The sequence below is a fragment of the Grammomys surdaster genome, unplaced genomic scaffold (assembly GCF_004785775.1).
Source record: "Grammomys surdaster isolate TR1022 unplaced genomic scaffold, NIH_TR_1.0 63, whole genome shotgun sequence".
In the NCBI taxonomy this organism is placed as follows: Eukaryota; Metazoa; Chordata; class Mammalia; order Rodentia; family Muridae; genus Grammomys; species Grammomys surdaster.
Window position 1 is genome coordinate 19,521,438 of NW_021604565.1, and position 14,846 is coordinate 19,536,283.

General features: G+C 37.7%; 1 protein-coding gene across 3 annotated transcripts in view; it reads right to left on the reverse strand.

The window, feature by feature from the left end:
- Rspo2 (R-spondin 2) overlaps nt 1–14,846 on the reverse strand; it is a 131,722-nt gene that overhangs the window by 46,516 nt on the left and 70,360 nt on the right. For all 3 annotated transcript variants that reach the window (XM_028767412.1, XM_028767419.1, XM_028767402.1), the window contains exons 4-5: nt 3,877–4,020; nt 1,767–1,955 (exon numbers count right to left, since the gene is read on the reverse strand). In XM_028767412.1, the coding sequence (XP_028623245.1) occupies nt 1,767–1,955; nt 3,877–4,020 (333 nt within the window). The remainder of the gene's footprint in view (nt 1–1,766; nt 1,956–3,876; nt 4,021–14,846) is intronic.

The following is a 14,846-nucleotide window of genomic DNA, read 5'->3' on the forward strand; positions in this document are numbered from 1 at the left end:
CTATTAACGTAAACCACAATTGCAGGACCATGTTGCTTGAAAGGGAGTGGGGGGAGGGGACAGTTATATAAACAATATACAACAAAGAAAGTCTTTCTTTTCAATACCTGAATACATCAGGTTTGCTTTTAGGTGAAAGGTTGCAGGTTAAATGCTCTCAGCTATCCAAGACATGGCTTATTAGTTTTGTAAGAAAATATTTTCTTATATTTTGACTGAAAAATACCCACTTTAAGTGAACAAAACCATCCTTGTTAGTGAAAAGCAGACCCGAAAAAAATTTGTTTCAAAGGCCCAGTAAAGAAAAGCAAGACTAATTCAAGAGGAAAAGCTGGCTCCTCCACAGGAGCTTCTGAATCTGGATCTAATAGTCCTTAGAGGCCGGCTGGAGTCTTCCAGTCTTCAGAGTTTCGTCTTTCTCCATGGATCATAGACACTCTCTATGAGGCAGCAGAATGCGGATATAAACCCACTTTAAGCAGCTATGTGGTCTCTTTCTGGACTTGAGTTAAAAGGTTGAGAAGTTACACACCAACAGTGGGTGAGGGGAAGAAGGCAAACAAAAGTTTGGGTTATTTTAAAGGCACTTTTCCAAAAACAACTTTCCTTCTGCCTTTTTTTTTTAATTTGTCCACTTAAAAAAAATTTCGGTTTCATCTGTGACAATATGGTTTTGGCCAGTGATACAGTAAGTGTCAACAAGTGATTACTGCTTTAAGAAGTGAAAATTCCATATAAATATGCTGGTAAGATGGCTCAGTCTGTAATATGCTTGCTGCACTGTTATGAAGACCAAGTTCATATACCCAGCATCTACATACAGGGCACATATGCCAGTAACTCCAGTCCTGGGGAAGGTGCACAGAGACAGAGGGTCCTAGGGCCTTGCTGCCCAACTAGTCTAGCCAAATTAGTGAGTTCCAGGTCAGTAAAGGACCATGTCTTTAAAAAGTTGAAAACAATAAAGGGAGATGCCCAATGTTGCCATCTGGCCTCCACATGGCCATGCATGTACATGTATGTACACATACATGTCACAAACACACATGTATTCACAACCCACAAACACATACAGACAAGGATTGCATTTTGACCTCCTGGTTCTGTGTTGGCCAACACCTCACTAAGTACTCCTCTCCTAATTTCCAAATGAGTCTAATCCAGCTATTACAGAATAATGACTGCAAATCAGTATAATTATTACAAAGAATTAAGCATACACATACCAGTAGCTGTTTTCTACAAATTATTATCAAAACAAAGAGAAAGGGCTAATTGTGGTAACATTAAGACAGGGTGTTTTCCTCCCAGTGTTTGGGTAAGTTTATTTTAAGTTGTCATCTTCAACTAGTAACGGTGCAGATGATTTTACAGATTCTATAAACCTTTCTAATCTAAACTCTTCTCAGTTCAAAGTTGGCCCCTTCTTCTGAGCAACATCTGCAAAGTCCCAATTTCACAAGAACTCTGTATTATGGCACATTTGAAAACACACACACAATCCACACTTTTAGAAATCTCATTTTCGAAAACACATTGATACTCATTCAAGCTATTTTAAAACTATTATAAAAGCAAATGAAATGTATAGTGTATATAAATCACCACTTAAGCATTTGTTTCTTTTTTTAAAAAAAAGTAGAATTTTATCTCATCTCCAATGTTAGTATCAGGTTTCCATCATAGATAAACGTTCTTGGGAGAAGGAGGGAGGAAGGAAAATTTCAGAAAGCAGGCAGCACATGAGCACGATTGTTTGGACCCACCTCCTGGACAGTGCCTCATGGCCATCTTGCATCTCCTGGACTCCGCAATGGTTGGACATGGTATTGTGTCTTTCGCTGGCTTTTTAACAATCTGCCGTGTTCTGGTTTCCAGACCCCATTTAAATCCACATGTGCGGTTGTTTCTGCTACACGTTCCCCATTCACTCCAATGACCAACTTCACAACCTTCTGATAAAGATTTAAGAGATACAAACACAGATAGCAGTTGAGTGTCCTCTTCTCGTTATACTTTATCCATCACCTCCACCCCAAATATCAAATAGCAGGTTATGTAACCAGAAGGATCTGCACTCATCTTTCTAGAACTAGAGTTGTTTAAGTCTCAGGGCACTGACAGCTAAGACAAACAAATTCCTCGTAAGTAATTAAAGGCCTCAGGCTTTCTGTCTGCCATGTTTTCAAAGAAATACTGCTGTTCAGGCCTAGATGCAAACCTGTATCTTCTCTAGAAGATATCTCTAAACAGACAAAACCTAAAACAGAACAGGCTCTTTGCACGCCATGACAGAAGCCAGAATCTGACAGGCTAATTTCATATGCCCTACTCCAAATCCATAACTCTGTTTGCTTTAAGTACTAGGAGGAAGGCAAAGAGTGAGTGTGTGTGTGTGTGTGTGTGTGTGTACATGTGCACACGTTTCTGATTCTGCATATTCTATTAACAGGTATGCTGATATATTTCATAGCCTCTGTATAATAATATAATACAAGTTTAAAATGTAACAGACACCTACTGCAAAGAAGGTATATCATGTTCCTAGGCATGGGCAATGTTTAGTGTCCCCTTTTGTAAGATTATTAAGTAGTAGTGGAGATGGGGGAGGGGAGTAAGGCTATGCAGAATTGAACCTCCTAATGGACTTGCCACTGAAAAGCTCTCCCTGTGAGTGTATGAGGGCCCCAGCCTGGAATCCACACTTGGCATACAGCATTTTCAAATTCAGTAGGCACCAGGACCAATTTTATAATTTTTCAAACCCATTTAAAATTGTTATATAGGCCAATGCACAGGATTCTGTCATGAAATATTACACACATTTCCATTCACAATTATAACGGGTGTGACTCTTATCAAAAGCTAAAACAACACTCAGAATATATGTTTTAGTGGATCTCTCATTTTTAATTGAGTGATAATCTGCATGTACTAACACACGCATAAATACAATTATAACACATTTCTTTCCAAACCACACTTTTAAGAAAATTTTCCTCAACAACAGTTTGCAAATTATTTCAGTGATATTTCTACAGAAAAAAAATTGTCAAGTTCCATTTTAAAATCTCTCCATTTAAGAAATTGGAAGTACAATTGATGATTATTGCACATTAAAACAGATATATAATACATGTAGTAAAATTTGAGACAGATGGACATGAAATTATAGCTAAAAATAAATCAATGTATTTGCCAAACACAGAAAATTTACCCGTTACTCAGTGACACATGCACAGTATTTTATAAACACCAAAGCGTGAGGTCATATGAAGCTTCTAAGATGTATGATTATTTTTTCACACTATGTATGTTAAAGTATGCATTCTACAGATCTAAAATTCAGTTAACAGCAAATCTACTTTATTAAGTTTTGCAAAATATAGTCAGTCATCAAGGAAATACATTTTGGCACAAAAGTATTCTTTCAACTTGTTTTTTTTTTTTTATGCAGATGGCTTAGTAAGAAGGTCCATGGTTCATTTACTTGCATGGCTAAGGCAATAGGATGGCTGGCATGATACTGCTGGAACATTTTATTTTTCTACTAAATAAAACATTGTTCTCTAACAGTGCTAATAACTTAAGATAATAGGAAATGGATATATTACAGATGATAAACTTTATCAGTCCTTAAGTACTCTAACTTGGCAAATACATGACGAGCAGATTTTTAAACAAAGCTATCCATCATTATGATGCCTAAAATATTCAGAATCAGCAAACAAAAACCCTTTCAGTTCTAATGAGCAATAGAAGCCATTTGCTTTTAGGTTGGCTATATCCAACATGAGTATTCACAGAAACAGGCAGGAAAATTTGCAGTGGGATTCCAAATTTTGAAAGTTGAAAGTTGAATTAAGAATCACTCACCTACACATTCCATGGTCTCATCTAACGGTGCAAAACCATCCGGACATTCATCAAAGCAGCGGCCTCTATGCAAATAAAAGCCTACTTTGCACTTGGTACAAAAGTCTTTGCTAAAGCAAGAATCACAGTTTTCTATTCTGCATCCTACAAACAATTTTAAAGAGAAAAAAATAGTCAAAGGATGTTCTATATTTTACAAGTCACAGAGAAATACATGTACATGCTTTAATTTGTTTATATTATAGCATCCTAATTCGCCTCTAACTCTCCCAACAGCCTGCCATATTACTAAGTTAAGTCATGGTGCCAGCAAAGGACTTAGAACAGTAGGAAACTCCAGAACTGTTTGGAAGTTCAAATGGGATTAAAAGCAGATGATTATAAAGAATACCCTCTGACTACACGTTACATCACTTCTAAGACTGCTATCTGCTCTGCCTTTCAACATCCCACAGTAGGAAACAGAATGGGAACTCTTGTCAGTATCTTCTGTTTTCAGATAGTGAGGGATAAAAGATTCTAAATTTCAAGTATATTTAAATGCCTGGTATGTTACCTAATGCATGGGTCAATGCTATCTTCCTTTTGGTTCAGAGAATGATGTGACACAGGCAAGAAAAAGATACATTAGATAATTTTTGTGGAAACCTCACTGTCGAAAGGCATACACACACAAACACACGCACACACACACATTTCTACTTACTCTTTCCCATTGAGTAGAGCTCACAATTTGTAAATGAGGATCTTGGGCATTAAGAGACAGTAAATCACACAGGGAGTAGTGACTGCTTTGTTTCTGACTGGACTTTCCCTAAACCCAATCTCTTTTCATGATAACTGAATAACAGATGGCTGCTACTAATAGCTTGTGAAAGAGAGACTGCAGACCCAGGAGTACAAGTTTGGAACATTAAGTTTGTCTCAGGAGCTCTGCAACTTTGGGCAGCCACGTGCATCTCCAGAACTTCGAATTCTCTCATATAAAGTAGAGACCACCAGACCTTTCAAGATTATGATAAAGATTTGTAATAAGATATACACCCACTGAAATATAATATGAAGATAGAAGCAATGGGTAATTGGAACCATGTATTTTTCAACCAAAAAACAGAATGCTCCAACAATGTCTTTAAAGAAAGCAATCAGTAGATTTGAATTCTAGATCAGATTCTCTGGCAAAGCCAGTGAATTCTGGGCCAGACATAGGTGTTGGCCACATGTAGCAATGTGTATGCTTTCTGGAGAGAACAGGAGAAGGGTGGCAGTCTGGTTAACTGAAAGGCCAGGGTTTCAACAGTCTGCAGTCAATTGTTACTTTAACAGATTTAACTGGTGGTGATCATCAGTACCCAAAGAATATGCAAATTCAATAGCACCACGCCCATTATTTTCCAAGAATACTATCCCAATACTATATACATTTCGTCAAAATTCTGAAAAGACTTAAATCATACATTTCCTGCAAACCAAGAAATATCTGGGGCAGAAAATTTAACTGAAATAAAACATCACAATGCAAATAAAACATCACAATGCCCTTAAATTGTCAAATGTTAGAAAAGCAACTCCAGAAATTAGAAAAAGGCTAAAAAGTTGGATAAAATAGATTACATAATGGAAATTTCTAAGCCATAAGGACAAAATGCCAGTTCTCTGCCTATCCATTTTGACTCTATACATATCTGCACATTAAATCAACACAAAGCACCTATACTTAAACACCAGCAAATGTGTAACCAGAGCACCAAGTCTCTAAGGGTCCACCATTAAATGAAGACATTGCCTCTTTGCTGGGAGAAGAAAATAGTGGTTATGGAAGTATAGCTTGTTACGCTATAAAAGATTTTTTTGTAGCCTCAAATGCTGTAACGTTAATAAACAGAGCCCTACAGCTGATCAGAGGCCTCTCAGTCATGGTAAAACTACATGACCAGTATGTCCACAAATTGTTAGGCTTCTTGCTACAGTTTCTGAAGAGGCAAGAAGCCTTTACTGTTACAGAATTATTATCCAAGACATGGTAAGCATATCAAAGGACAAAACAGAATAGGGTGATGGGGCATATATAATTTTAAATATATATATATTGTTTTAAAAACAAGGGTTCCACACTTCATCAATCAGCCATTATCTACAAGGACTGATTTTGCTTTTAAATATGGTCTGCACTGTTAGGTCTTTTAGCCAAGACATTATAGCAACAAGCATTTGGAATTAATTTTACAAGGTCTTTTACTGGTCTTTACTGTTATATAAAGCTCTCCTTTCCTCATGCCATTCCTTGTTTCAGATACCACTTCACGACTGCAGAATTTCTCAAATGCCTGTCATTCTCAGTACAGTCCCTTGGGACTATTTCAGGCAAAAATCTTGCTGGAGAAAGCTTAATTATGTACTCTCAAATTTGATACATTTGATACATTGATAGTAGAATACTGTGACCATTTTTTAAAGAAGCACACTGGGAATTATGAACAATGACTCAGAGTAAGTGCTAATGGCCTACTGTGAACTGGAAAACAAAGGCAAGCTACAAATTATATGTAATGTGAGACAACTAAGACATATGTACAAGGGTAGGCAAGGATATGTGCGTGCAAAGTACATAAGGAAGTTAATCTGAGGAAAGGCTAGAATTATGAAATGTCAAAAAGTGCTATGTGTCCCTAAATCGAATGAAGCCTTTATAAGTGGAATTTACTTATATAAGGAAAATAACAGAAACACTTATTTAAAATATACAGTTGAGTAAACTACTGTTTACAAAACAGCCTCTATAGTAACACTATAAAATAGTCTTTTTAATATCAATAGGGATAAACAACATTTTAGATCATGTCTCAACCCTTTCTAGATTTGGGAACACAGAGCTAGAGCTTTAATATTATGGAACCTGCTTTAACCGTCAAACTAACTCTACGCTCCTTTCATCTTTTCTTGCCAGGTCCTGTTTTCTAATGTTCTGTGAGTAACACTTACCCTCCCGTTGTAATAATAGCATACCCTAAAATATTATCTATACAATAAAGCATTCCTTAAATGCTATAACTGATGTTGAATGCACACATCTGGCCCTCCTGGGTTCTATGGATTTGCATTCACAGCTTACATCACAGAGACTTAGCATGTAGATCCAAACCAAAGGCCCTGTAAACTAGCAATGCAGAAGCCACGTTCCCCAGAAATTCCACCTTGATGTCCTTCAGCACCTGAAAACCTTTTTCAGCAGCCCCAGGTCACCCCTCCCAATCTTGCCATGTCTCCAAGAGGACATATATCCCCTGCTTCTGAGTGGGAGAATAATCCCTTTGGGGGCCTCCCAGTCCTACAATCAGCCAGGAACCATTTCTCCAGAAGCACATAAGCTTGCTACCCTCCTCTTAAAACTAAGTTCCACTAATTCTTTCTTTCCATACAAAAGTCATTCTAAATAAAATTTTAAGACATTACAAAAAAAGCTTTTAAAAACATACAGAAATTTTCTTTCTCCCCTAAAGGCATGCCAGGATCACTCTATCGGAAGGGCTAATGTCTTAACTGTTTCTTGTAGGTGCTTCAGGAAATCTCTTCATAACACATACATGTAATGGGTTAAACAACATTTAAAGGCCAATGGGAAATACAGTAGTTGGTCTAACCTTTGAAAAATTTATACTATGTAATAGGTATATCAAAATTTCCTAAGCATAGGATTTTGCTCTAAAAGTATGTGTTTTAAGTCCTTGTACAGAAATGTAAGAACCTACTTTAGCCAACTTACATGCTTCTTAAGTACAGTGCCTCCTCAAAAATGCAATCCACCAAGTGAAGGCTGCCAATATTGGTTTAAGTAAAATTACTGTCCAAATGAAACTGTGGCCAAATGCAGGCTGACAGGGCTGTCATTTGGCCACAAGGGCTTATCCTAGCCAAGAAACAGAAAAGCATGCTGGGCACCCCCCTCGCCTGCCCTCCCAACACCCCACCATACAGTCTCTAAAGTAACAGTTTTCAAATTATACTGTAGTCTATTTCATACCAAGCATTCCCCAAGAACCTAGTATGTTGAGGATGCTGCCAGACCCTAAGAACATGGTTCCTTAACACTCACCCCCTATCCCAGGGAGGCCAGTGCCAACGTGATGGGCCACAGCCACGTGGCACTAACACAGTGTCAAACAATAACAGGATACATAGTAGAGAGGTGCATCTTGGCTACTCTACAGGCAGAGATCAAGGGACCATGGCTGCTCTGCCTTTAAGTTTTTATTTGTTTCAGTTTATGAATTCTCCATACCTAGCACAGTGCTGGATATGGAGTGGAATTTTAGCTCTTGCCAAGTAAACAGTCATGAATGCCATTTAAAGGCTTAATTTCTTAACTATCCAAATACTAAGTAGGAGATCACTAGCATGTACTCTGTACAGAATGCTGATGTGGAAAAAAAAACTAAACAAACCACCTCACTAGCTATAGAGAAGTAAATCATACAGGAATAACTAGTAAACACCAGAAAATAATTGAAATTTAGAGGGTGATATCACAGTAACACGGGTAATAATACATACTGTAGATGTTGGGCTGGTTTCACTAAGAACATCTTAAAGAGACATCCACAGCCATGAAAACAGAGTTTGAAAACAATGGAGGAAACACAAATGGCCTGTGAGAGGCCTGGGGAAGAGTGCTCTTACTGGAGAACAGGTCAGGGCTGGGGACGCTTGTGTTCAGAAGCTGTGGTTTAGGAGTATATGTTATTCACATTTGAAGTGATTTTTAAATATTTAGCTAACAATTAAAAGTTATTAAGGATAAAATTGGGTTCAAGGCTAGGGACTTGAAGTGGCATAGTGTCTGGTATCCACATAGCTGAGCACAAGAGCAAACTGGCCAAAATATAATGGCTACATTATTTCCTCATTTAGACAGAAACCTGCAAAGGCTAGGAGACCTGATGGATGAGTAACCTCAAGAAAGGCACTTGGGCAAGAAATTGAGTAATATCATTGACTCCTTAATACTAGAAAGCTCTGTGTGTGTGTGTGTGTGTGTGTGTGTGTGTGTGTGTGTGTGCCTGTGTGTGTAGTATGTGGGGATGCGTGTATATCTGTGTGTGTCTGTGACTGTGTCTGTGTGTGTCTGTGTGTAGTATGTGGGGATGCATGTATGTCTGTGTGTGTGTCTGTGACTGTGTGCATGTAGAGTTTCAGAGAGCTAACCTTCTAATAAGTCAACTTTATAGGAAAACCATCAGGACCTCAGCATTCTAAGAGAGGCAATCAAAGAACACACTGAGTAGAGAAGACAGAAACCAGAGATAAGGAAAAAAATCACACAGTGAGTCCTTTCCTTTTCAGTCCTCAGTTATCTTGGGGCACTAAGTATAAAGCAATTTTGTGTCTCTTCTCAGTCTATCTAGAACCCCCACCCCCACCACAGAGCATCTCAACATGAACAATCACAAACACAAGAAAATCAACAGTTTAAGTACAGAGAAATATCAAGCTTGTTAAATCTAACTGGGAAAAAATAAGGTTATATATTGCAGCCTATTACAGGAGGAGGGAGGAGATACAGTATGGTGAGTACCTCAAACACTGAAAAAAATAAATCTTAATTCTTGATGCTGAACAAGAGCAAGCAGCCATCAATCATCATTTCCTGTTCTCCCTCTGCTACCTTTTACTCTTTCCAAGGTTATGTTAATATTCAATGTCCTTGTGCCATCTACTACACACTGGGATGACAGTGTTCTACTGTACTTCATCACAACTGGTTGCTGGCATCAGCACCTCACTTCAGAGTAGAGAGGCACTACTTTCTCAAGGCATCTAGTCCCCAAGTCACAACCTTATCAATCAAAGCACCCGGTCCCCAGGAATTCCTAGGGATTTTTCTGCTCATTATAGGGTAAAAGTGAATAGAAATTAAAGGAATGACTTGCTCCAAAAACAGAAAAATTAGACTTTCAGGAATTTTTGGCTTACGAACCACTGACAGCCACATAAACTGAAAGAGTCTTAAAATTTCTGTCTTAAAATTAGACATCTTTAATAACTTCAAATGCCACAATGTAACACTTCTTCTCCAAACTATCAACAGATTATATATATATATATGTATATATATATATATGTATGTATGTATGTATGTATATATCCCTCAGTAAAAAAAAATGTAAGTTACCAAAATTACATATTTCTAATACATTAGTACAATAATTTTGTCACAATATGAACTGATAAAAACTACAACCTAAAAGCTGAATTCACTTTTTTGCTACAGAGTTTAGCTACACACTGCTCCTCAGGAATTTCAGTGCACTTCAGAGAAAATAAAGGGCAGGACTAATGCTTTCAGGTTTAGTGCTCAACTACTTGCAGGACAAGGTAGAGAATCAGCACTACCATGTTAAGACATTCCTGCTGAAGTCTGGAGGAAACCTGTTAGAATTGGCTCAAAGGTACCTTTACTAGTGAGCACAATTAACATGAACATGATGCAATCATCTTGAGTACAGAATAGGGCACATGGATCAGAGGCGCAGCTATGACTTTGATGAGAAAACTGGCTATTCCAGTTGTACTGTAGTAAGCAAGACCTGAGGATAGATTCCTTAGTACTCTTATGGGACTGTGGGTAACTTAGTAAAATAAGATTCTCTTTGCCTTAATGACCTTTAATGTTCTCTTACTAAGAGAACACACTTGTCATTCCAATACTGAAAGGGCTGAGACAGAAGGACTCTCATGAGCTCAAGATCACACTGGGCTTCATAGGAAGACTGTATGTCGGGGGGGAGGTGAGTCGGAGAGGGGTGGAGAGGGAAGGGGAGAGGAAAGGAGAGAAGAGGAAGGAACAAACAAATGAACTTACTAACTAGAACAAGGTAATGGATGTAAGGAACATCAAAAGTTCCAAAATACTTCATGTAGAACAATGACTCTTTATTAACACATAGTCAATCATTAATCTTCATTGATACAATGAAAACTTACATGAATATGCACAATACTCAAATGACAAGCATAAAGACTACTATCTATTATCTTCTGAAGAACAGCAGGTAGATCATAATTCAAGGCAGTGTACCGTATAGACCATGACACGTTTCAAGGCACAGGCCAAGAAGATTTTGTACTTTTCCACCACCTGGCCCCTCTTACCCCCTCCCCTTGTAAAACATGCTATAAAAAAGCATTTCATGTTCAAAAAAAAAAGAAGAAGTTAAAAAAAATAAATTATTTTTTAAAAAAAAGACTACTATCTATAAAAAAAATTAGTTTTACCCTTGCTTAGTCATTTGTTGCATATACATACACACACACACACACACACACACACATACACACACACACACCTTGGTAGAAAGTCATATACTTTGAGTATTAGATACCAGGAGTTAGGACACTGAGGACTCCAAGCAACTTAGAGGTCAGGGAAAGATGGCCAAGGAGAAACCTTTCTATCTCTACATTCTAGACTGGAGAGGGAACCTACTTCTCTTATACAGAAAAGTCCTGGCTTAGGTAAACTTTAACACTCAAAGTATAATCATGTCAGGTGAATGAACTCAGTCCAGAAATAGGTTACTTTTGAGATAGGTATAGAATTCTACCATGTATCTGCCATAGTATCTGTCTTATACTACGTCGCCAAGGTTGATTTAACACTCATCACCTCTGCCTCTTGGTGTACAGCAAAAGGCATGCCCTCCCAGGTAAAATATACTTTATTTCATTCCTAGTAATACATATGCTGCCTAACAGTCTTCTTCACAGACTCATTTTTAACTTGTCTTTAAACTTTATTTTGTGTATGTAAGCACCACATTCTTATTTGTGAATTACATTGCTAGTACCATCTCTATACTATTATAAATATGGTATCTTTTCCACTCACAAAAAAACAAAAGAACATTCTATCCGATATAAAACTAAGTGGTCAGCTAAAGATACTGGCTTCTTCTCTCACATCTCAAGTGTTGCATATTTGAAATTGCACGGCAAACAGATGGAATGAGAGAACATATCCTCTGGGAATGAGATGCCAGGCTCTAAAGGGATTCGTGTTTCCATTTAAGGGAGATGGGAGAAAGACAACAACCTCAAAGTCAAATTGACAAGAAGAGAATTTAAATTATAAGACAAATTAATATTTCATATCAGATTTTCAAGTCTTGCCAGCAGCCAGTCAGCCATCTTGGTCACTTCTTGTGCTTTACCTAGTTTGGTAACTTGTCATCCCATCATCTTAAGGTAAAACCAGAACAATGTAATAAACTTCAGACCTGAGTCTCCATTGGAAATTGTTCCATTGGAATATTAGAAAAGGCAATTTTCTCTGCCCAGCTGAAAGGCAACCCCCAAGTGTCTGATAGTGCACATCTCATCTTCGCCTCTACCCAACAGAAACAAAAGGAATCTTTCAATTCCAAACAGGCTTAGAGCAGGGGTATGGAACTTGAGAGTAAATGTTACAGAATATAGACCATAAGGTCTCTGTTGAAACTATTCAACTCTATTAGAACATGAAAGTAGCCACAACTCACACATCACAAAGCATAGCTATTTTCCAATTAAACTTTATTTATCAACACTTAAGTTTCACGTGTACCTTAAAAACTAAAATACCGGACCAGGCATAGTGGTGTATACCTTTAATTCCAGCATTTGGGAGGCAGAGCCAGGCAGATCTCTGAGTTTGAGGCTAGCCTGGTTGACAAAGTGAATTCTATGACAGCCAAGGCTACGCAGAGAAACCCTATCTGGGAAACAAAACAAAGAAAAACAGAAACAAAAACATGTCTAGCCAAGGCTTTACTTTTCAAAGAAGCATAGAATACAACGTGGTATATATACGCCTTTTAAAAGAAATGATGCCAGAGAGAATGTCCCAAGTTCAGTTGCCAGCACTCACATTGAAAGTGTAGGTATACAGGTGAAGGCACTTGAAGGAAATGGGTAATATAAAAAAATAAAAATAATTTAAAAAAAACCTCTGATGATGCCACACATATTGGCAAATGTCTACAATGGCAGCAATCAGAGGTCTGAGGCAAGAGAACTACAAAAATTGAGACCAGTCAGGGCTATGTGGAGAGATACTGTCTCCAAACAAATAAACAAATAACTACAACAAACCCTGATAAAGCCCATTAAATGATTGATGCCTTAGCCATAATGCTCCCCATCACAATAAAACTAATGGTGTTCAACCATACCTAGTAGGAGGACTACTTTGATCTTTCGAGGCTAAACATTTTTTTCATGACTTAATTACTTTAAGCAATGACTGGGTATTTATAACATGAAACAGAAGACAAAGTTCCAGTTTCATTTTTGTTGCTGGAATAAAATATTTTGACAAAAGTTTCAGTGGGTTTGGCCTAATGCTGCTTGTATTCTTATGTTAATTTTGGTGCCCAAAATTGTTTGCATGAAAGTCCTCATGTCCACATGTAAGACCCTAAGGGGCTCTGTCCCCAGTTGGCTCTGATTGATAAGTAAAGATGCCAGCAGCTAGTGGTTGGGCAGAATAGACAAAGGTGAGACTTGAGATTTTTCCCCAGGCTTGGGAGCAAGTGAAAAGAGGAAGAAGGAGATCGCCATGCTGGGAGAAGGAGAGGAAAGATGCCATGCCTGAGAATAGTGGGGAACAGAGAGGCAAGACTAGGCTGCTCACTTTCTCCCTCTCTCCCTATCTATTTAATATAGTACTTGAAATTCTAGCTAGAGCAATAAGAAAACTAAAGGAGGTCAGGGGAGGAATCAAATTGTAAAGGAAGAAGTCAAAGCATCGCTATTTTTAGATGATATGATAGTATATGTAAGTGACCCCAAACTTTCTACCAGAGAGCTCCTACAGCTGATAAACACCTTTAGCAAAGTGGCTAGATACAAAATTAACTCAAAGAAATCATTAGCCCTCCTTTATACAAATGGTAAATTGGCCAAGAAAGAAAGTAGGGAAACAATACCCTTTAAAATAGCCATAGATACTATAAAATATCTTGGTATAACTCTAACCAAGAAAGTGAAAGACCTATATGACAAGAACTTCAAGTCACTGAAATAAAAAAAATGAGGAAGATGGCAGAAATTGGAATGATCTCCCATGTTCATGGATAAGTAGGATTAACATGGTAAAAAGGGCCATTTTACCAAAAGCAAACTACAGATTCAATGCAATTCCCATCAAAATTTCAATACAATTATTTAGAGACCTTGACAGGGAAATTCTCAACTTCACTTGGAAAAACAAAAACTCAGGATAGCATAAACAATACTGAGCACTAAAACAACTTCTGGAGGTTATTACCATCCCTGATCTCAAGCTATATCACAAAGTAATAGTACTAAAACTGCATGGTATTTGGTATAGGAACAGACAGGTTGATTAATGTAATCAAATGAAAGGCCCAGAAATAAACCAACACATTCATGGACACTTGACTTTTGACAAAGAAGACAAAACCATACAATGGGGGAATAAAGCATGGTCTAACTGGATATCTACATGAAGAAAAATGGAAACAGATTCATATCTATAACCCTGCACAAAACTCAATTTTGAGTGGATCAAAGACCTCAACCAGATACACTAAATCTCCTAAAAGAAAAAGTGAGAAATTGCTTTGAACTCCTTGGTGCAGGAGACAACTTCCTGAACAGAACACCAATAGCTCAGGCTCTAAGATGAACAACTAATAAATGGGACCTCATGAAACTGAAAAGCTTCTGTAAGGAAAAGGATACTGTCAATAGTACAAAACAGCAGCCTAAGATTAGGAAAGAATCTTTACTACATCTGACAGAGGGCTGTTATCCAAAACTTATGAAGAACTCAAGAAATTAGATACCAACAACCCATGTAATCCAGCTAAAAAAGAGGGTACAGAGTTAAACAGCATCCAATCTCAAATGGCAAAGAACCATTTAAAGAAATATTTAAAGTCCTAAGTCATCAGGGAAATGTGAACCAAAAC